Source organism: Acartia tonsa, chromosome 3, assembly GCF_053477335.1.
Source record: "Acartia tonsa isolate MP-2025a chromosome 3, ASM5347733v1, whole genome shotgun sequence".
NCBI lineage: Eukaryota > Metazoa > Arthropoda > Copepoda > Calanoida > Acartiidae > Acartia > Acartia tonsa.
Window position 1 is genome coordinate 6,839,458 of NC_137262.1, and position 22,238 is coordinate 6,861,695.

A 22,238-nucleotide genomic window follows, 5' to 3' on the forward strand; every position below is an offset into this window, starting at 1 on the left:
CCCTAGACAAAGTGCTTCGCACGCCACTGGAGGATACCAACTTGGTTCCCTCACCTATTGAAGATAAATAACCACTATAGAAAAATCCACCCCTCCCTTTTACTTTTCCTTCTAAACCAAATTGACATGAAAATGGAGGGGCGAGGCATTTTGTGATGTTATATATAGTGCCAGGCAGATATAATAATTCCAGTTTTCCGGGAAGATTTCTAATTATTCCAAAGCTGTAATACATTGGCCTGGGTGGGTAGTGGCCAAAGATCAAGTTTTTTTCCCGCCCCTCCCAATTTGAAGTTGTGATTAAATCTCAAATCTGAAATTCGAATATATTTGTTAGAGGCTATGCAGAGAATTATATTTTAAAGGTTGTGTGATTTTCGAGGAATAAATAAATATATAGTCAGAAAGGAAAAGTATATATAAATAAAAATAAACCATTTTATACTTATGTTAATCACAAAAATATGACTTTTAGCATTCAAAAATTTATCGACACTGACCCTTTAATTCTTATCATAAAAGGATATTTAAATGCCACGGTCCCTTTAAAAAGTTGGATGTTCGCTAATGCCGCGTCTTGTTACGAACCGGTTTGAATAAGCACGTAATGTTGCCAGAACTATTTAGTACGGGCTAAATAAAACATCTTGGTTTTAGTAATTGCTCTTGTAATTATAGAAATAATATATTCAAAATTTTTATTACTTTCCGTAATTTTATAGTAGTTTTAAGGCCGTTATCAAAAGTAAAAATGGAGTATACGGTTACAATTCGTAAAATAAGACCCGTGGCCACAAAAATAAATTGATGCTGGCAACACTAAGCAAAGGTGTACAATTCCAAGAGAAAAAAAGTCTTGTAAACAATACATAATAATCATGTTTTTGTGTCAAACATGATGAAAAAGTAAAAATGGATCGAATAGACAATTATCATGTGTACGAGGGGATTGGGAGGGGCGGTTTTGCGGTGGTTCACCGCGGTGTCGCCAAGGCCACCGGCCGTCAGGTCGCCATCAAAATGATTGACAAAAAACAGATGAATGCATCAGGTTTGTTTAAATTAAAATCAAAAAGATTTGTCCTAAATTTTTAACGTAATACATAGAGTTAAGTTTCTGAATTCTATCAAACCCAATCATTCATGATCCTCTATTATGGAAAATAACCATTTAATGGTACGCATAAATTGCGTCAAAGTGGTAATTTTGATACGCAAATTAATCGTGTTTCAATGTTATTATAGGTAAGACATATTTTGAGGTACATGTTTCTTTAGGCACCGCATCGTTAATTAAGCCGTAGACAAATATCTAAATCTAGCTGATTCGACGAATCCTAAGATGTTTATGAATTCAACGAATCAAAATCTTAATATGGTCAATCTAAGTCCTTAAAAGTACGTGATGCAAATATATTTCAGAAGTACGTGTTTTTCATAATATACATTACATAGTCACAAGCAATACATCTACTTACTAAAAGTCCGTATTGGCAGCTTTAAGCTCCAAATGCAACGTTGATATTATTAATTAACGTCTGTAAATGTTTGTATTTTTTAAAATCATGATTATTGGTTGTGTCAGAAAACGGATAAACTCTTTTTTTTTACCCTGTATAATATGATATCTTTAGAAAAACCTTCCTATAGGTATTTCAAAGTTATTTTTTCTAATGACTCTAATCCTTTTTTATCCTAGGAATGGCCAAAAGAGTCCGGGAAGAAGTAAGCATCCATTCCCGACTCAAGCACCCAGCTATCTTAGAACTCTTCTCTTTCTTTGAGGATGACAATTTTGTTTATCTGATTCTGGAGTTCTGTGAGGAGGGAGAATTGGCCAGTTATTTAAAGAGACACTGTACTCCTTTCTCAGAGGCGGAAGCTAGAAGTATTGTTGAACAGGCATACAATAATAAAAATATAAAACTGAAACCATTTCTATAATTTAGCTTCAATGGAATACTTCAACATTAATGGCATAAAATATCGAAGTTTTTACAATATTTTTTAACTTTCCTTGGATAAAAAAATATAACAGCTATGAAGTAATATAGGTAACAAAATAAACTTCTTGGAACCAATCATTTTTAAATAACATGTTTAACTTTTCTTATGTATTTACTTATTATTGCATGGAAACAGGTGGTTTCTGGACTTTTATATCTACATGGAAATGGTATAATGCACAGAGATTTAACTCTTGCTAATCTTATGCTTACTAGAGATTTTAAGGGAGGTTCTATGAATCTATTATTCTTTAGGTTTTTCAATATTTGTAGCTTTGCAGCGGCGCAGTAACTGTTTAAACAGATTGTTTGACTATGCAATTTTAGTTGCTGTTAAGCCAAATGGGTGTCTTGTTTTTTTTCTATTTTCCTATTAAGGGCAAGTTAATTGAACAGTAAAAGTCGAACTGATATCTGCTTTAATTTTTTTTCTTCTGTATAACGTTCTTTTGACTCACATTTACTTGTTTTAAATTTAATAAATAACAATATGCCTATTTATTATAGTTTATATTTAAGAAATAAACTACTTCATAGAACCCAATTGGTAAATCTAGGTAAAAATTGGAGATTTTGGGTTGGCAACACAAATTCGAAGTGCACAAGAAAGACATGTTACCATGTGTGGCACACCAAATTTTATTAGGTATGGTATTTTTTTACCTGTTTAAAAGAAAAATGTCAAATTTTAGGCAATAAATACATGAACATGAACAATACCTGCTCTACATAAATAGGTAGAGGGTGGGTGATTTGTAAAAATATTGTTATTATACATAAAAAATACACCACTAAAAATTGTGTATGAATGTTTAAAAGATTTTTTAACCTTTTTCAATTGTCCCTCGTAACACATAACTCTAGGAACCTGTATCAGTCTTTATTTACTTTTTGAATTTTATACCAATCTAAATTATGTTGTTTTTAGTCCTGAAGTTGCGACACGGTCAGCTCACGGGCTTGAAGCAGACATCTGGGGTCTGGGCTGTCTTCTGTACACCATGTTAGTAGGAATACCCCCATTCGATACCTCGGGGGTGAAGAGTACATTAACCAAAGTTGTGATGTCAGATTATACCCTGCCTGAAAGTTTAACCTATGAAGCAAAAGATTTGATAAATGCCATGCTTAGAAAAAATCCAATGGAAAGAATAAAATTGCAGGTAATTTTTAATATACTAGCGGCTTCGCCCCTAGCCTCTAGGGGCTTTGCCCCAAGAGGTGATAAAAAAAATTAATATTTATTGTTTTTAGTGAGAGAATGTTGCTATTCTTTCATTCAAAATAAATGCTGGAATAAAAAATATTTTTTAACAAAGGACCTAGGAAATCTTCAGCAAATAAAAAAAAAAAAAAAAAAAAAAAAAAAAATGGGGGGGATTTTTTTGTTTTTGGGGGGGTTGGGGGTGTCCCACCCCCCAAGAAAATAGCTTAAAACCACCACAGGACCCATAGGTATATACCCTGAAGAGTAGAATCCGATCGGTTCAGTGGTTACCGAGATCTTAAGGGACAGACAGACAGACGGACGGACAGACGGTCAGACGGACAGACGGACAGACAGACATCGTCCTACTTTGTATTATAGATTACTGTAATAATCACTGAAAAAGCAAAGAAAAATTAAATAAACCGAAAGTATAGGTAAAAAATTCAACAACATTTTACATAGGTTACGGTACCTCATGTATTTACATATTTTTTACATTTTATTTTTTCAAATAATTACAGGATATTATGTCCCATCCGTGGATGAGGATAGGAAATCCAAGCTTATCCTCTCACCATCAACAATATCAGGATAGTGGAATGTTTACAATGACAACAGGTACCTATACTTATTAATATAAGGGGGGGGGGGGGGCGAAAGTGACACTTTTTGAAACCAAAACTAAAAGTCAAAGGAACTCAACTAAAAAAAGAGTTACAGGTCTGACATTTTGCATGGCAGTTGCTTTATAGGGGTACAATATGGAACTGTGAAGAAACGGCGGCGCAACCGCCGAAAACCGCTGAGAAAGGCAAAAAAAAATTCGGCGGGAAACGGCGGTTTTCGGCGGTTGCGCCGCCGTTTCTTCACAGTTCCATATTATACCCCTATAAAGCAACTGCCATGCAAAATCTCAGACCTGTAACTCTTTTTTTAGTTGAGTTCCTTTGTTGACCTCTAGTTTTGGTTTCAAAAAGTGTCACTTTCGCCCCCCCCCCCCTTTTAAATAGACAAAATTCATTCAAGTTTTAAAAAAGAATCAAGGGGTGTATGTATGTATATTTTACACAATATTCATTTTTTCCCCTCTCCCACATAATATTTTAGTTTTTTGTTCCTCCAAGGATAGGAGGAAAATGGAGAATTAGATAAATGTTTTAAGTTTTTTACATTTTTTCCCCTAACCACATATTCCCCCCCCCCCTCTTTTAGCAGGGTCAACCATGCAGAATGTACAGTGTACACCCCTGAAACAATCTTAATTGAATTAAAGTATTTTATTTACAAGACACAATCTATTAAAAATATATAACTACATATTAAATAAGAAAAATGTTGTTATTTGGTAAAATACGTTACAAGTTCAATCTAAGTAAAATAAAATTATTATAGGTATGCTGTTAATGATCTGAAGAAATGTCTAATAATTTAGGTTTTTCAACTAAAGTATCAGTCGCATCAACAACACGGCCCGAGCATAAACCAATGTTAATGCGACCAGTGGCAGAAAATCCAGGTAGACGGCCGCCAGCTTTCGGCCAGCACATTCAGCAGGCCTATCCTGCCATGATGAATCAAGTTAAATCAGAACCAGTGTTGGCATACCATCCTGGTAGAACTGACCCACCACCAGCTGGATCAAGCTGGCACAACAGGATTATTCAAAGTGAACGGGAAGAATATTCTAGTTCTCCGCCTGTTCGGATGCGGACGGATCCTAAAGATTTGCCAGCTCCAGCTTTACTGCCTAGCAGGATGGGTACTGCTGGACCTGGTGTACAACCACTGGTCGCTGGACAGGGTTCAAGTGGGACACCTGCACTTACTAGAAGTAATTCAATACCAAGAATGCAGGTAAAGAATTGTTACCTTATCTGTAAACAAAAATAGAAATAGAGGGAAATATATTATCCAAAGAAAACTTTCTTGCCTCTTTTAAAGGGGGGAGGCGGATGTTCCACTTTTTGAAATTAAAACTAAAAGTCATAGGAACTCAACTAAAAAAAAGAGTTACAGGTCTGAGATTTTGCATGGCAGTTGCTTTTTAGGGTTACAATATGGAATAGTGAAGAAACGGCGGCGCATCCGCCGAAAACCGCCGAGAAATTGCAAAAAAAATTCGGCGGGAAACGGCGGTTTTCGGCGGTTGCGCCGCCGTTTCTTCACAGTTCTATATTGTACCTCTATAAAGCAACTGCCATGCAAAATCTCAGACCTGTAACTCTTTTTTTTTAGTTGAGTTCCTTTGTTGATGTTGACTTTTAGTTTTGGTTTCAAAAAGTGGCACATCCGCCTCCCCCCTTTATAACCTAAGGCCAATAAAAGCGCATTTTATTTTTACTTTGGCGGAGAAAATATCAATAAAATCGTATCTTTACCTCATATATTTTGTTTTATTTCAGTCAAGTCAACAAATGTATAGAAGCAATGAGCATATCTCCCATCTAAGTGATCCCAGGGAGGGTGGCAGCAGGCAATTTGATAATCCTGTCAGCAAAAGTCGGGGATCTTTTCATGAATACCAATTTTCAAATCATCACAACCAGCCTCAGCCAAGTCAAGATTATCAAACAAATAGATTTGATTATAATCAAGTAACAAGAGACAATAATTTCAATAGACAAAATAGTAATTATGATAAACAAAATAATGAACGTCCGGGTAGTGCAAATGCTAATAATAAGCGGATTGAGGATGTAGTCCAACCCTTATCAACCATTAGACTAAGACCCATAAGACAAAAGACAAAAAATGCAGTGGCCAATATTTTGGCAAGTGGTGAAGTTTGTTTAGAATTTATCGCTAAAAAACGCGGGAAAGAAAAAATCCAAGATGTGATGAGGATTTCTGAGGATGGACAAAGAGTTGTTGTTTATAATTTAGGCAAGATTTTTTTTCAATTTAATAATAAAAACGAACCAATTCTGCCTTAGGACTAGATTAGAAGTTTCTATCATAAATAGCTTAAAACCTTCCCTTGCTCATTCCCTGAAAACATCGTGCCATTTACGAGATCTTAGTTGACACAAACTAAAATAGTGACATCATATTTTTATTTAAGTATTATAGCGTTTATATTAATATGAATACAAAAATGCTCTTACGATAATATGTACTAAGTATAAAAGAAATCATTGATTTACAAAAATCTTTTTAAATTAAAAAAAATAAAATCCTGAAACTAGGCAAAGAAGGTGCATCAATAATGGACACGCCGACCCCCATTCCTGCAGCTGGAGCGGATGCATTCTACAACTATGGTTCCCTGCCTGAGAAATTGTGGAAGAAATATATTTATGCCTCGAGATTTGTGAATCTAGTCAAAGCTAAAACACCAAAAATTACATTGTATGATTCTAAGGTATGTAATATTTTTTACTTTTAATACCTAATATAAAACTTAATTTAACGTATTATGTAAGTTACCTACCGATGTATTTTAATTTTAATATAATAAAATGACATTTTTGCTTCTTCCTTTAAGATTTAAATTCAAAATTGAACAGGTGAAATTGTACATTATTTATTGTTCTAATCATTTTACAAATCTTTGTAGGGCTTAATCTAATTGTCTGTGAAAAGATGCCTATACTTTCATTTTAGTTTAAGAAAGAAGAAGTAAAAACACCCCTCCCCCTTAATATTTTTTTTTGGAGGGGGGACCTATAAGAAGCTACACTTTCAAGGAGAACCATATCGGTTCATAGGTTACAGAGATCCTTCGGTACATACAGACAGAGATCCTGTTACTTTTATACAAGGATATGTCTGTCTTGAAATCCAAATTTTGAAATTGTATTTAATCTTTTGTTTCAGAGTAAAAGTTATCTGATGGAAAACTCACCAGATCCCGACTTTGAAACATATTTCAACAATGGCGTTAAAATCTCATACACAGATAAAACTGTTAAGTTTATAGACAGCCAGGGCACAAATCATACATTTAGCTATCCCATTGACAAATCCATGGTGCCGCCAGCCTGTCAATATTATCTAGATCATTTTCAATCATGTGAAGCACATTGTAAACGATTAGAACGTCTTCTCTCAGAAGATGTTTCTCCTAGTCCTTATAGCAATGCAGCTACCAACCTTCCTGTTTTTCCAGCCATAATAGGCCGGAAGCCAACTAAAGATGATAAACTTTCCAAGGATGAGGCTACAAATAACAGTCTTGAGAAGGAAAATAAGGCTCCGGCCATTAACAATCTCAGATCGTTTCAAGGGACTATTTTAAGTGAAGCAGTGGGAACTACGGCACAAATGGGCGGAGTTTCAACATCCCAACAGCAGCAGCAGCAATGCGAGGCGTTGTTGGCCAGACTGGGGGCTGGATATCCGCCATTGCCACATCCTGGAGGTCATCACCAGAGCAGATCCGTAAGGTCTGACATGTCCCGAACCATGCAGATACCGGGCATCGGCGTGGCCAGCCTACGGCGGGATGGTACTCTCCAGGTGGATTATGATGACGGCTCCGCCATTAGATTGCGGACGGGCACAAGCAGCCTGGATTACCTGTCGCCTCCAGATCTAACCGGCCAACATTCTGGTGCCTGGACAAGCTATTCACATCATAATTTACCAGTTGTAGTCAAACAGAAGCTTTCACATATTCCTCAAATTCTGCAACAACTTAGTAAACCCGTCCATTAGGTTTTTAGAAAATTTTGAATTAGCACTTAAGTATATATAATGCACCAATGTACCTTACTTATTGTATTTAAATTAAGAATTGTAGTATAGATAGATAGTTAAAATATTATTACATTAAATTTGAAAAATATTAGGTAAATATATGTTTCTTGAAAAAAAAGAATTTATTACCTATGGTTCCTACGTAAACTACGTGCCAAAGTAACCTTAATTTATATGCATTTTGTGTATGTGATGTCATATTTTTTTAATGCACAAATTATTTATATGTTAATATTTTAGAATTAAAAGGTTTAGGACAAATTGTATCTAGAATGAAAAGCATTTACCATATAATATCTTACCTTATTGCACTTTATGTACCTAAGTAACAATGTGAAGCATTTAAAATTTTTGACATTTTGTAAGAAATTTTTGTATCTTTTTATACTGTCCTATTTTAATTTGAATTTTGGACATATACCTAAACGTATTGAACTAGTCATTAAGTTAAGGAAATAATTGTAGAATTAAATAGTCTTTGGTTCGGGCTCAAAGCAAAATTTGGGTTTAGTCCCTTAACCCTTTAGCCTCTAAAGGTGCGTTTCATCGTATTTTAACAGTAGCTTTTCTCCTATTTCTAGCCCCTGCGGGGACAATCACCTAACCGAAAAAAAACTCTCAAATGCTACTGTGAATATACGACGTTTCGCCCCTTAAGAGGCGTTGCCGCGAAAGGGAGAATACCCCAAAATTTATAGAAATGTTAAAAGGAAATGAAATATCTTTAACAAAAAAAAATAGTAAACTGTAATTAAGATTTGTCTGCCATGTTCTATTATTTGTTTTCAAATCTTTACCCGCACAATTTTGAATATTTGTAAAATGTTTTGATAACTATTTATGTAATCCTATGCTGAAGAGAGAAAGAAAATACTATATATTCTGTTGCAGATAAAGTTATGGACTCCATGGAGGGGTGTCGACACCTCCGGGAGTACAAGGAAGAGGAGGGAGTGGAGGGGTACAGGACTATTCATGCTTGGTTCATCTCACCAATTACTGCCAAAGCTAGAAGGTAAGATTATTTGTTCAGCTTATAGAATTGTTTATTGTTTACTACATGAAATTAGGGCTAAGAGCTTCCTACAGTCTATAATACTTTAATAGGGAGTGGGTATTTTTGAAAAATGGCGAAAGCATGACACACCCAATACAAATACTCTTGGAGAATTGTCCAATTGGTTCAATAGTTTTACAATATGTCAAAACCTAACAACCAAGAACACGTGGATTTACTATTACACCTACATCTAGCTACTAAAATATATACTAGCCACGCCCCTAGAGAAGCCTCTAGGGGCACTTGAGGGATGGGGCGGGTCGAATGTCCACCGTCAACTTCTGATTTTAGTGAACAAAAAGGAAAACAATTCTTTTAGTGGGGGTTATATTTTTCAGGAGCGGCGGGAGTTACCTTTCACTAAAATAGTTATAAACCATTCCTGAAACTAATAAGAAGCCTATAAAACTGTAAAGGAGAACCATACCGGTCCGGCGGTTAGGGAAATCCAAAGCTAAAGAAAGACATCCTGTTACTTTTTATTAGGCTAGAATTTATCTGAATATTCTTTTTTCAGGAAAAAAGCAGAGCATTGTTACTGTCACAATTGTCATTGCAGCGCTGGTAAGCGTCTACACAGCTGTCTCTCCTGTATTTATTTTGCCTGCTGGGGCTCTCATATGAAGGAACATCTGCGCTCTAAACAACACAAGGTAAGACGTACATAACATGTAGAGTAGCTTTGCTAATAAAAAATTTAGTTTTTACAAAATAGTAATGTAATTTAAAATTTAAAAAATAGATAAATCTGTTTAAAATATAAGATTGATTCTCTGAAATTATTATACATGAAACGATATTTGCTAGAATATATTTATTTCTTAAAAATGTAACCGTTACAACCGCCAAAAATCGCCATCGTCTCATGATAATTGTGAAAAATACAGCGGAAAATAGTTGTTTTTCGTGGTACCTCTGCACTTTATAAATTAACATTCTACTACCTTATAACAACTGTCAAAAATCCAGTACTATATCTTTTTTTTGTTTTTATGAGTCCATTAAAAAAAATAGCGTTTTCACTCTTTTAATAGTTTCTATTTGTATTCTTTATTTAGATATGGGTTGATCTAGAGTATGGAAATATTTGGTGTGCAGCTTGCTCAGATTATGTCTATGACACAGAACTAAAGGAACACTTCTCAAAAAACTAAGTTTTACAGCAAAATTGTCGTTTGTCTCATACCTTAAAAGCCTTAAAAGTTTCTTTTATAAAAGGAATTTTACTTTGTTATTTATTCTATTTCTGCTCAAAGGGGTAGTTGCACAAAATGCATTTAAACTTGAATTTAGTGAACTTCATATTTTTTCCTGTTCAATGGTTTAAACATTTATAGAGCATATATTTCAAAGAATTTCAATTTTCTACCATTTAGTTTTCTGAAATGCACTTCATGCAACTATCCGTTTCCTATCATTTATTGGTTCATTTAAATTTTTTTCAATTCCAAGCACACTAAAAGTTTAATTGAAGTTTGTTTTAACTTTTTTTTACTTGAGTAGGTAAGATATATTTATTCTCTGTATTAATACCTTATATTTGTTCGCAGTTTTGATTTGATAATCATTCGATTGCGAATCTATTCTTGTCAACGTAATATACCTATTCAAAACTAAAACCAAATTTGAGAGTGTACCTTTCCCTGTAGATGATATCAGAACAGCATTTAGCTGAGTCCTACAGAAATCTGGGCCTGGGTGTTCCCTACGAACCCTGGTATCCATCTGCTAAGGTAATCATTATATGATTGTCGCCTATCCCTGCGGACGGAAACCACCAACTTGAAAAACTTAATAAAACATAACCTTATGACTAAATTAGACAACAAAAAACAAGTCATCAACAAGAAAATTTTGTCCATTAGAAGTATATAAACAACAAACAAACAAAACTAGAGTTATGAAGATCAGTAAACTGTTATACAGTTGTAATAAAGCTAATCTGTAAAAAAAAAAGAGAGAAATTGAATAGAGATCAAGATAGATCTGTAAGTTACATATGGTTGGTCATACGTACCTAAAAAAGGCACATCTTAGGAAAAGTGGAACTGTTTGTTTAAAAAAAATAATGATCTGGTGCATTTGAATCTTTAGAACAAGTCTTGAATATCTTCAGCCAGAATTTAGATAACATTTTTTTTTCAGGAGCTGGCTTTGCTAAAGTCCAACCCGAAGCGCCAGGAATTTTCTGAGAATTCTAAGCTTGGACTCCGAGGCCTGATAAATCTGGGAAATACTTGTTTTATGAGCTGTATTGTTCAGGTATAGTCATTCATTACCAAATTGAAAAGGGTACTTTCTAGTTTTTAAACATATTGACTTAAAAATATAAATATATTTTATTGATAGGTTTCATTGATCTTAGCTATTTGATTATATTTAAACTCCTTTTTACATTCTGTTCATTCATAACCAATGAACCATAATAAACATAGCCTAAATAAATAATAAAAGTTGACCCAATCGCTTCAAATCATTTAAATCTCTTAACATTTCTTGACTTTTATTTTCATATGCAATGCATATAATATGAATAATTTAGTATACATATAAATTTGAACTAATTCACACCCCGCTAATTTATGTTATATCTAGGTCCTAGTTCACACCCCGCTGCTGCGCAACTATTTCTTGTCTGACCGTCATATTTGTACATTTACCGGAGCCGACCAGTGCATCGTCTGTGAAATAGATAGAATTTTTCAGGTAATCCTTAATTCTTAGATATTGAAAGTATTAAATATACAACAACAAATATAGGCACTTTAAAAGTTCAGCCTTGCTTTTTTGCCGACCATTTATTGTCATTTACAGTAAAGCATAATAAAATAGAAAACTTTTTGAGATTTGAGCCTTTTCCTAACATTTAATCAAATCATGGTTCTCTTTATATCTTAACACAGATTTTGATTACAAACCGGTTGCACAAAAATATGATAATTCCTAGAGATTTTAATGGCCGGTCTGCCTGTTTAGATAGATTTAAAAAGTAATAAGAGTAATATTTTTTTCATATGAATAACGATTTTAAGAATGCTTCACATTATTTTTTTATTTCTCATTCATCCAAAAAATATGAATTTTCAGGAGTCCTTCAGTGGACAAATGTCTCCATTTTCTCCGCATAAACTTCTTCACATGATTTGGACACACGCTCATCATTTGGCAGGTAGATAAAATATTTATGCAAAGACTATCCAACCCTTTGGTTACACAATCTTTTATTGCTGATTTCAGTCCAATAGTCAGAACTCTGTAGGGATCTTTAGGGATAAGACAAAGGATGATTATTTGATGTACAGTACATCCCCATTGATGGGACAAAATTATCAATCTTGTAATAAAAATACTGGTTGAAAAGTTTGGGATACTTGAAGCAACTATTTGAGATTTTTTAAAAGTAAAGTACCCAAGTTTTTAAACAAACCAATGAGATAAGGTGTTTTAAAAACCTTGGGTACCAGAATATTATACAGTCAAATGCTTTGTGTTTCTGATGGGGTTCTCCTGATGGTAGATCCACTAATTTAACCTTTACTTTCAGGGTATGAACAGCAGGACGCTCATGAATTTTTCATTGCAGTCCTCGATCTTCTTCACAGACATCTTATACACAAGGAAATTTACTCTTTTCAATTCGTGGAACGAATCAGCCGTTTAGAGATCTTAACAGTTACATATTTATAAAGACATGAATATTCGTCTCAATGCAAAAAAATACCTATTTCATGTAAACCTTGATAACTGGTATACAAGAAGGCTTTTGTTCAGCATACCTGAAACCTTCTAGTACACAACCTAAATTGGGCTTTTTATTTTTAAGTCATCTAAATATTATGAAATGGTATGCATATTATTACCTATTATTAACTAACTTCATTTAAACTAATCGATATATATATAATATATAATCGAGGCGGGGCGAAGTCTGTGCCGTTTTGTAGATCAATTTTGACTAACTTCCCAAAGTCCTAGGATAACGTCCTTGTATGACCTGTTAGACTTTTCCGAGATCTTTCTAATGGTTTTGGTCCCATTTAAAATAATAATTTTTTCCCTCAATTTTTTTTTCAAAAAACCGAAAAAACACCTGAGTTCGCCCCGCCTTACCCTATATCCATTGTTAAACTATAGTTTCTGTATTTTTAAAAACAAATGTTGAAGAGTAAATTGATTATAGACAAACATTTCTCCAAATTCGTGTACATGTATTGTGGATACAATATTCACTGGAAAGTTACAGTCAGATCTTGTTTGTCAGGTAGCATAACTTATCCTTATTTAAAAGTAACAGGATGTCTATCTGTAGCATAAGAATTTTCTTATTACTGGACCGATGTTGTTTTCCTTAACAGTTGTTTATTTTAATGTAAAGTCCACATTTAGATTATACAATACCCTACTAAAAATAATTTTAACTTTCTTAAACAGCCGAAATGTTATATTTTTTACATTTATAAATACCACTACACTGAATTTGAATCTAAAATAAAAGAAAAGAAAATATCTCAAAACTCTTAATTTAGAATTATTCAGAGTAGTTAAGTTATAAACACTCTGAAATCAGTCAATTAAATGGGAGGAAAATTACTTTAAAAGATTTCTCGTATTCATTCGAATCCGGTGGATAGGAACCGGTTCTCATCCATATCCGCGGAAAGCTGTTTATAATACGATGCGAGAAATAACTATTCCTTACTGTTCAATATTATTTTTTTATATTATTTTAATAAAATTGTTTACCAGGTATGTAAAGGAGTTTCAACCACAGTGGATCCATTCTGGGATATATCCTTGGATTTACCAGCAGTATCTCCAGAACTATCCGCTGGCGGTCAAACTATTTCATTACAGGTACATATACAGGATAGAAAAGATATGCTATTTAGCCTTCCACGGTTTTTTTATATTGATTAAAAAACACAAAATGGTGCTCTTCATCTAAGGGCCAGACCAAAAAAACAATCCCTCATATTTTGAATAGATTAAATGCAGGGGCGAGGTTTTTATTTGGTTTGGCCCTTTCGCTACAGAAGGCTTATACATCATATGTGGTGCCCTAGCCCTGCGGTGAAACAATGTGCTCAATATGACCTAACCCAACCTAAAGTAACAAACGAAAAATACCCCTCCTGTTATATTAAGTTCATTTTCAAATAAGTAGAGAGAGAGTGGTTCTAAGCTAGAATAGATTATTTAAGGGAAACCGCCGAATGTTATTTATTTTATTAGCGGGAAACAATGCTTAGTTTTCTTAATAATAATAGCTTCGATTGGTTACCTAAAAAGTTTGATATTGATAAGTAACCATCATTCAACATTTAATAAACGAGACCTTTCGCTACAAACAGACAGACAGACATCGTTCTACTTTGTATTATAGATTATCTGCGTTTTAGGATTGTTTGCAAAGATTCACTCAGCCAGAACATCTTGGGTCTGCGGCCAAAATCAAGTGTTCCAAATGTAATTCACATCAGGTACCTAAGTTTTATCTCATTTTTAATGGAGGTGAAACGTGAAAATTCATGCAATTTTTATGTTTTCCCCTCCATGCTATGAATATTTGTAGTTACCAATGAGAAATGAAAAAATCAAATGTTAAGTACCTAAGTTTTTATTACTATTTGAATATAATAAAGTTTGTTATATTCTTCGATGTTCTAAGTAAATTGCCAATTAATGAAATAGAGTCCAAGAAAAAAGCTAGAAGAATTTGAAAACAAACTGCCCCTAGCTTTAAAGGCCTGTTCTGTTGTTTACTAAAATATTTGTGAATTTAAAGGAGTCAACGAAGCAGTTGACAATGCAGAAGCTTCCCGTGGTAGCAAGCTTTCATCTCAAGAGGTTTGAACACTCCAGCAGGCTTCATAAGAAGATTACAACCAGGGTCAACTTTCCAGAGGTTCTTGATATGACTCCCTTCATTTCTCATGCCAGGTAGGAATATTGGAGCGAAGCATGCTATTCTTTAATTAGCTGTGTTGTCTGTACGTCTAATAGTTTTGACAAGAATTAAAAAATCAGGATAAACTTTATTGAGGTTATTTATATGACTCCATTCATTTCTAATGCCAGTTGTAAACTATGTTGTAGCCATACAAGCTATTCTTTGGTTGGGTTGTCTGGACGTGAGGGGGGGTTTTTAATGCAACCATCTCGTAATCAATGATTAAATGGCACTTGGAATTCGAATTTCGATCTGAAATTTTGCATGGATAATCCTTGGTAGGTCTATTTTCCCCAAATCGAACAAAATGTTGGAAAAGGAACGGCTAACGGCTAGCGGCTCAGCTGTTTTGCCATTTTGTAGCTATCTTAAGAGCAAATTAGTCACGAAACATATCTCCACATAATACTTTTTGTCGCTCAAAAACCTTATCAAACGGTTCTAGCCGGCAGCTGTTGGTACTAGAAATATAAAAAATGGTTATTGCTATCATTTAACTTGAATTAAACCAAAAATATGTTTTAAAAAGTTGATTCCTACGTAATTAATGATGAATTTGCCCTGAAAATAGGCAAAAAACAGCTAAACGGATGAGCCGCCAGCTTTTACTTTTCCAACTTTTTGTTCGATTTAGGGAAAATACGAGATGGTTGCATTAACCCCCCCCCCCCCCCCCCCCATTACCTAGTTTTAACAAGAATTAAACAACCAGTATCAACTTTTCAGAAGGTCATAGACGTACCCCAGTTATATGGATATATTTAACATCTTTTGGAGTGCAGCGGGCCACTCTAAAAGCATTCTTATTCCCGTTCGTATGTTTGTACGTAACTCACCTAAAACTAAGAACACAATAGAATACCTACAAAAGTTGTAAAAACAATCAAATATTTCAGGAACAATTCACCATTGAAGAAGAAGGAGTACCAGGGTATCGGGAGCAACAACAAGTATATTCTCTATGGTGTCATCAATCATATTGGCAACCTGGATGCTGGCCATTATACCAGCTTCATCAGACAACATTCAGACCTGTGGTTCCATTGTAATGATCATCAGATACTTCCAGCTTCCATACAACAGGTATAAACATAGATAGATAGATAGATAGACAGACAGACAGACAACAGAGACCTGTGGTTCCATTGTAATGATCATCAGATACTTCCAGCTTCCATACAACAGGTATAAACATAGATAGATAGATAAATAGATAGACAGATAGACAACATACAGACCTGTGGTTCCATTGTAATGATCATCAGATACTTCCAGCTTCCATTCAACAGGTATATACATAGATAGATAGATAAATAGACATACATACAGACAGACAGACAGACCTGTGGTTCCATTGTAATGATCATCAGATACTTTCAGCTTCCATACAACAGGTATAAACATAGATAGATAGATAAATAGACATACATACAGACAGACAGACCTGTGGTTTCATTGTAATGATCATCAGATACTTCCAGCTTCCATACAACAGGTATAAACATAGATAGATAGACAGATAGACAGACTGATATACAACATACAGACCTGTTGTTCTATTATAATGATCATCAGATACTTTCAGCTTCCATACAACAGGTATAAACATAGATAGATAGATAAATAGACATACATACAGACAGACAGACCTGTGGTTTCATTGTAATGATCATCAGATACTTCCAGCTTCCATACAACAGGTATAAACATAGATAGATAGACAGATAGACAGACTGATATACAACATACAGACCTGTTGTTCTATTGTAATGATTATCAGATACTTACAGCTTCCATACAACAGGTATAAACATAGATAGATAGATAGATAGACAGACAGACAGACAACAGAGACCTGTGGTTCCATTGTAATGATCATCAGATACTTCCAGCTTCCATACAACAGGTATAAACATAGATAGATAGATAAATAGATAGACAGATAGACAACATACAGACCTGTGGTTCCATTGTAATGATCATCAGATACTTCCAGCTTCCATTCAACAGGTATATACATAGATAGATAGATAAATAGATAAATAGACATACATACAGACAGACAGACAGACCTGTGGTTCCATTGTAATGATCATCAGATACTTTCAGCTTCCATACAACAGGTATAAACATAGATAGATAGATAAATAGACATACATACAGACAGACAGACCTGTGGTTTCATTGTAATGATCATCAGATACTTCCAGCTTCCATACAACAGGTATAAACATAGATAGATAGACAGATAGACAGACTGATATACAACATACAGACCTGTTGTTCTATTGTAATGATCATCAGATACTTTCAGCTTCCATACAACAGGTATAAACATAGATAGATAGATAAATAGACATACATACAGACAGACAGACCTGTGGTTTCATTGTAATGATCATCAGATACTTCCAGCTTCCATACAACAGGTATAAACATAGATAGATAGACAGATAGACAGACTGATATACAACATACAGACCTGTTGTTCTATTGTAATGATCATCAGATACTTTCAGCTTCCATACAACAGGTATAAACATAGATAGATAGATAAATAGACATACATACAGACAGACAGACCTGTGGTTTCATTGTAATGATCATCAGATACTTCCAGCTTCCATACAACAGGTATAAACATAGATAGATAGACAGATAGACAGACTGATATACAACATACAGACCTGTTGTTCTATTGTAATGATTATCAGATACTTACAGCTTCCATACAACAGGTATATACATAGATAGATAGACAGATGGACAGACATATCTGTAGTTCCATTGTAATGATCATCAGATACTTCCAGCTTCCATACAACAGGTATATACATACATAGATAGATAGATGGATAGACAGGCAGACAGACAGACATATCTGTAGTTTCATTGTAATGATCATCAGATACTTCCAGCTTCTATACAACAGGTATAAACATAGATAGATAGACAGATAGACAGATAGACAGACAGACAGACAGACAGACAGACAGACAGACAGACAGACAGACAGACAGACAGACAGACTTGCATCATAGACCTGTGGTTCCATTGTAATGATCATTAGAAACTTCCAGCTTCCATACAACAGGTATAATAATAGATAGATAGATAAATAGACATACATACAGACAGACAGACAGTGCTGTGGTTCCATTGTAATGATCATCAGATACTTCAAGCTTCCATACAACAGGTATGTACATAGATAGATAGATAAATAGACATACATACATACAGACAGACAGACAGACCTGTGGTTCCATTGTAATGATCATCAGATACTTCCAGCTTCCATACAACAGGTATGTACATAGATAGATAGATAAATAGACATACATACAGACAGACAGACAGACCTGTGGTTCCATTGTAATGATCATCAGATACTTGATCCAGCTTCCATAAAACAGGTATATACAATATACATAAAATGATAAATGGATTGTCAGACAGACGTATACGGGTGTCTCTCTTGCGTAGTGAAGGTTTTTAACTATTTTGTGTATGATTTTTGAGTTTGTTTAATTTAATATTGTTGTTCTAGGTTCTTGACAGTGAAGGTTATCTTCTTTTCTACCACAAACAAATACTAGAATACACATAAAACCATTCAGAATCCATCACAGTACATTTGTATTGAGAAAATAGTACATTTGTACTGTTACAGCTGTACATTTCATAATGGACAGTGGACATTTTTTATCTAATTGTACTGGATAGTTAGTACGTGTACTTTTTGAAGTAAACCAGTGTTTTTTTATACATGTCGTAATATGTTTTTTTTTACAGTTTTTAAAGTAATAGTTCATCATATAAAGGAATTTGTATTCTAAAACAATAAGTAAATCATGTTAGTTTAAATAAGAATTCAGTTTTTTTACTTTTTTTTTCAGAAACTCAAGCTTTAAATCTTGTCTGTCATGTATTACAATTTGTTTTTAGAATACCTGTCCTCCATTATTTAATTAAAAATAGTTTAAATAAGGCATAACCATTCATGTACCCTTTGATTTATAAAGTGCAATTTGATTTAATTTATAATTTATCATACTATTTTAAGTATGTGCGAAAAATTTAAAATGTGATATAAAAAGTGGGATTTCTTTACATTTTCTTACATAAAATGTTAACTCAATTATGAACCAACCGGTGATTTTTTATCTGATTATACTCGTAACAAAGGGGACGGGGTCATATTGTAGTAGAGCTCTCGTAATCTAGGATTTTACAGCATTTTAAAATGCTATGCCAAAGTTATCCTTTTCTTAAAATGAAAGTACATTGAAATCAAAGATTACGTAATTTCTACATGTTTCTCCCACCCCCCTTATTTGATTTTGTATTACAGTAATACTTTATTTTTTTTTGGGATTGATTAGCTTGATATAATGTTTCAGTTATAGCTTCCCTTAAAATAATGTAGGGTTGGGCCGGATATCCGGTATCCGGCCGAATATTGAAAATGGTCCGATATCTGGCAAATTATCGGATATTCGGCCGGATATCCGGCCCAACCCTACAATAATGTTGTGAGTTTTATTTAAGTTTGATGCACTAAAACTAAATCCTAATAAAAGGACAACTTTGCATTTATTTATATTCAAATTAAATAAAACTCTTTTCTGTTATTTTTTTATCTTTGTAATGTTATCATATGTTATACTTTATTTACTTTTTGTATTTATTTATCTTATGTGGTCTTTAAGCTTAAAATGTTAACTTCTGTAAAAGTCAGTTTTCTTTTAAGCTATAAGTCCTAAAAGGTATTGCTTTTGATTTATACATACTGCTTTATTTTAGTTTTTCAGTTATCGATTTACTAAAAATGATGATACTTTGTGTCAAAATCTCTTATTTTTTTGTGTGGTGTACCATATCTTCCCTAAATTTTAAGAAAAAAATCCGCCAGTTTAGGACCACAAAGGGGGAGGTAGTTTGTGCTAAAATTCCGTAGAGCTGTGAGTTTTAAGGCTTAAAAATAGTAGGTAGTAGAACGATAATATTCACTAAATATTTTTTACTAATATTTTTGTCTATACTTCTATTAATGAGGAATACACATACTTAGTGAATATTATCGTTCTACTACTGTTTTTAAGCCTTAAAACTCACGACTTTACGGAATTTTAGCACAGCCTACATCCCCCTTTATTTAAGGACCTTCAGGTCAAGCAAAATACAATTGTGTTAGGGGAAGGATACACTTACAAAATGAGGGATTCGTTGAATACTAGCAATTGTGATTTCTAACATTATTAGAAAAAAGGAATAATTTAGCATTCCTTATTTATTTGTTTAAGTTATTTTTTTTTTGGTTTTTAGTTACCCTTGCTAAACTAAACCATAGGTGAATTCTTAAAAAAAACTTTTGCCTCACTAAAATCAGCTTGCCCCACCAAAATTTTAGTGAGTCAAAATTATCTCACTCTAAATTTTTAGCGAGCCTCTCACTGATTTTAGTGGGGCAAACTGATTTTAGTGAGGGAAAAGTTTTTTAAGAATTCACCTCAAATCTGTAAATATTTTTTTTTTCAATCCAAAAGAAAACCCTCTGAATTAAGATAATTCTTACCGTTGTAAATTTGGTAATATCGTTATTCATTCCGTGCTTAACACATTTATGTAATACATACAATTTAATACACGCTTTTATATCAACAAAAGTGGGACTTTAAATTTAAATAAAAAGCTATGATTAATAGGTACTTTCTTATATATATTTGTCAAACTCCAGAAGAACCAAAAAATCGGGCTCTGAATTTAACGTCCTATCTAACATTTTTATAAATCCTAATGATGGCGAAGACCTTATATTTTTACTGGAGGGAAAGGGGGTGTTATTGTCCATTGTCCTATCCCTGAGGTGGATTCTTTAAAAAATTTGCCCCACTAATCGCTTAGTGGGGCAAAATTGTTTTCGTGAAAAATCCTCCAAAATCACCTAAAAAATCTACAAAAATTAAATAAAATCTTATGATAATAACCCTTCTATGATTATGTTTAATTTTTGTAGATTTTAAATGTGATTTTGGTGGATTTTTTCACGAAAACCATTTTGCCCCACTAAGCGATTAGTGGGGCAAATTTTTTTAAAGAATCCATCTCTGGTTTAAGCAAAATATTAATAGACGTAAACGCCAAACGAACTTTAAAAGATTTTAAATCTCACTTCGGTTGAAAAAAGCCGTGTAAGCTATTATTATTATAAATATGTGTAGTAGATTCATTCTTGCTTTTAAAAACCAAATTATTTTCTTTTTTTAAATAAAACAATGGATCCAATGGTCCTTGTTTATTTTGTATTTGTTGTTGAGGATTGTTTGTGATACTTGCTTCCCAGCACCCGTAGTCCGTGAGATATAAATACATTATCTGCCTGTAATAATATTAATAAACATGTTATTTTCATTGCCGTTTTTTATTTGTTATCGCCAGTGTTTAGGAGCCGTTTGATTTTGGTGCGGCTCCGGCTCCGCGGAGCCGTATCTGGAAATAGGGCTCTGGCTCCAGCTCCGGCTCCGGCTCCAACCTAAAATCAAGAAAAACTCTACATACCTATATTTATTCCCCATTAAAAAAAATATTTTTTATTTTTGACTTTTGAAGGTTTTAAAAGTTCAATTTTTGATAGAAATGGACTTGAAAAACTTAATAGGGGCATTTGCACATGACAAAACAGAGTTACCAAATTCTAATTTATAAAAAATCTCTTTATTTATCTAGTCCGGAGCCGGAGTCGTTTTTAAAGAAAATTTCGGCTCCAGCAAAATATGGCAGCTCCACGGCTCCCGGTTCCGGCTCCGAAACACTGGTTATCGCAGATACTGTTCAATCTATTGTATTGATAAGTCATTCAATACGTAATTCGGTTTTATCCTTTTTCAATTTTGAAAATTTGGAAAATGAACAGAATTTAAATAGAGATAGAAATTTTAATTTTAGTCTTAATTTTTTAGGTTTTAATGAAAGATATTTTAATAAACAAATGCAAGCTGTGTTATTTTGCACATGATTGGTCCCAGTTTTAAATGCTGCTAGACAGTTTGGCTCCATTATCATCAACAGCTTTAGTAACCTTCAACTTAAGTAGTGTTCATACAATTTTACATAAATATCGAGACATGTTAGATTAATCAGAGCTGGAACTTTAAATCACCGATCTGCCCGAGCCGAGCCACATTCGAGTCGATTTTGAAAGTGGCTCATATCTGTATCAATCTTACATAAATATAGAGACATGTTAGATTAATCAGAGCTGAAACTTTAAATCACCGATCTGCCCGAGCCGAGCCACATTTGAGTCGATTT

At 33.7% G+C, this 22,238-nt stretch overlaps 2 protein-coding genes across 14 annotated transcripts; both read left to right on the plus strand.

The window, feature by feature from the left end:
- Positions 1–605: 605 nt before the first annotated feature.
- SAK (polo like kinase SAK) lies at positions 606–8,810 on the plus strand. 4 transcript variants are annotated; one of them, XR_013877275.1, is made up of 11 exons: positions 606–1,051; positions 1,700–1,902; positions 2,143–2,230; positions 2,562–2,652; positions 2,935–3,169; positions 3,738–3,834; positions 4,649–5,070; positions 5,619–6,099; positions 6,402–6,577; positions 7,033–8,450; positions 8,573–8,810. XR_013877275.1 is itself a non-coding variant. In XM_080152461.1 (10 exons), exons 1-10 carry the CDS (start codon positions 913–915, stop codon positions 7,870–7,872), a joined length of 2,772 nt encoding a protein of 923 aa, XP_080008587.1. In that variant the 5' UTR covers positions 606–912; the 3' UTR covers positions 7,873–8,810. The 4 variants fall into 4 exon arrangements, 1 of the variants encoding a protein (XP_080008587.1); XR_013877277.1 differs by having other exon boundaries at positions 7,033–8,419; XR_013877276.1 differs by having other exon boundaries at positions 7,033–8,419; positions 8,613–8,810.
- Positions 8,787–21,338, plus strand: not (ubiquitin carboxyl-terminal hydrolase nonstop). 10 transcript variants are annotated; one of them, XM_080152464.1, is made up of 16 exons: positions 8,787–8,929; positions 9,492–9,627; positions 10,033–10,105; positions 10,622–10,707; positions 11,120–11,236; positions 11,570–11,680; positions 12,062–12,143; positions 12,519–12,590; positions 13,153–13,235; positions 13,721–13,828; positions 14,374–14,454; positions 14,760–14,914; positions 15,821–16,007; positions 18,475–20,277; positions 20,474–20,593; positions 21,115–21,338. In XM_080152464.1, the coding sequence occupies exons 1-14, from the start codon at positions 8,814–8,816 to the stop codon at positions 18,532–18,534; spliced, it is 1,467 nt and encodes a 488-aa protein (XP_080008590.1). In that variant the 5' UTR covers positions 8,787–8,813; the 3' UTR covers positions 18,535–20,277; positions 20,474–20,593; positions 21,115–21,338. The 10 variants fall into 10 exon arrangements, with proteins under 10 accessions (XP_080008590.1, XP_080008597.1, XP_080008589.1 ...); XM_080152471.1 differs by having other exon boundaries at positions 20,474–20,552; positions 21,149–21,338; XM_080152463.1 differs by having other exon boundaries at positions 18,475–19,860; positions 20,088–20,593.
- The last annotated feature ends 900 nt before the right edge of the window (positions 21,339–22,238 follow it).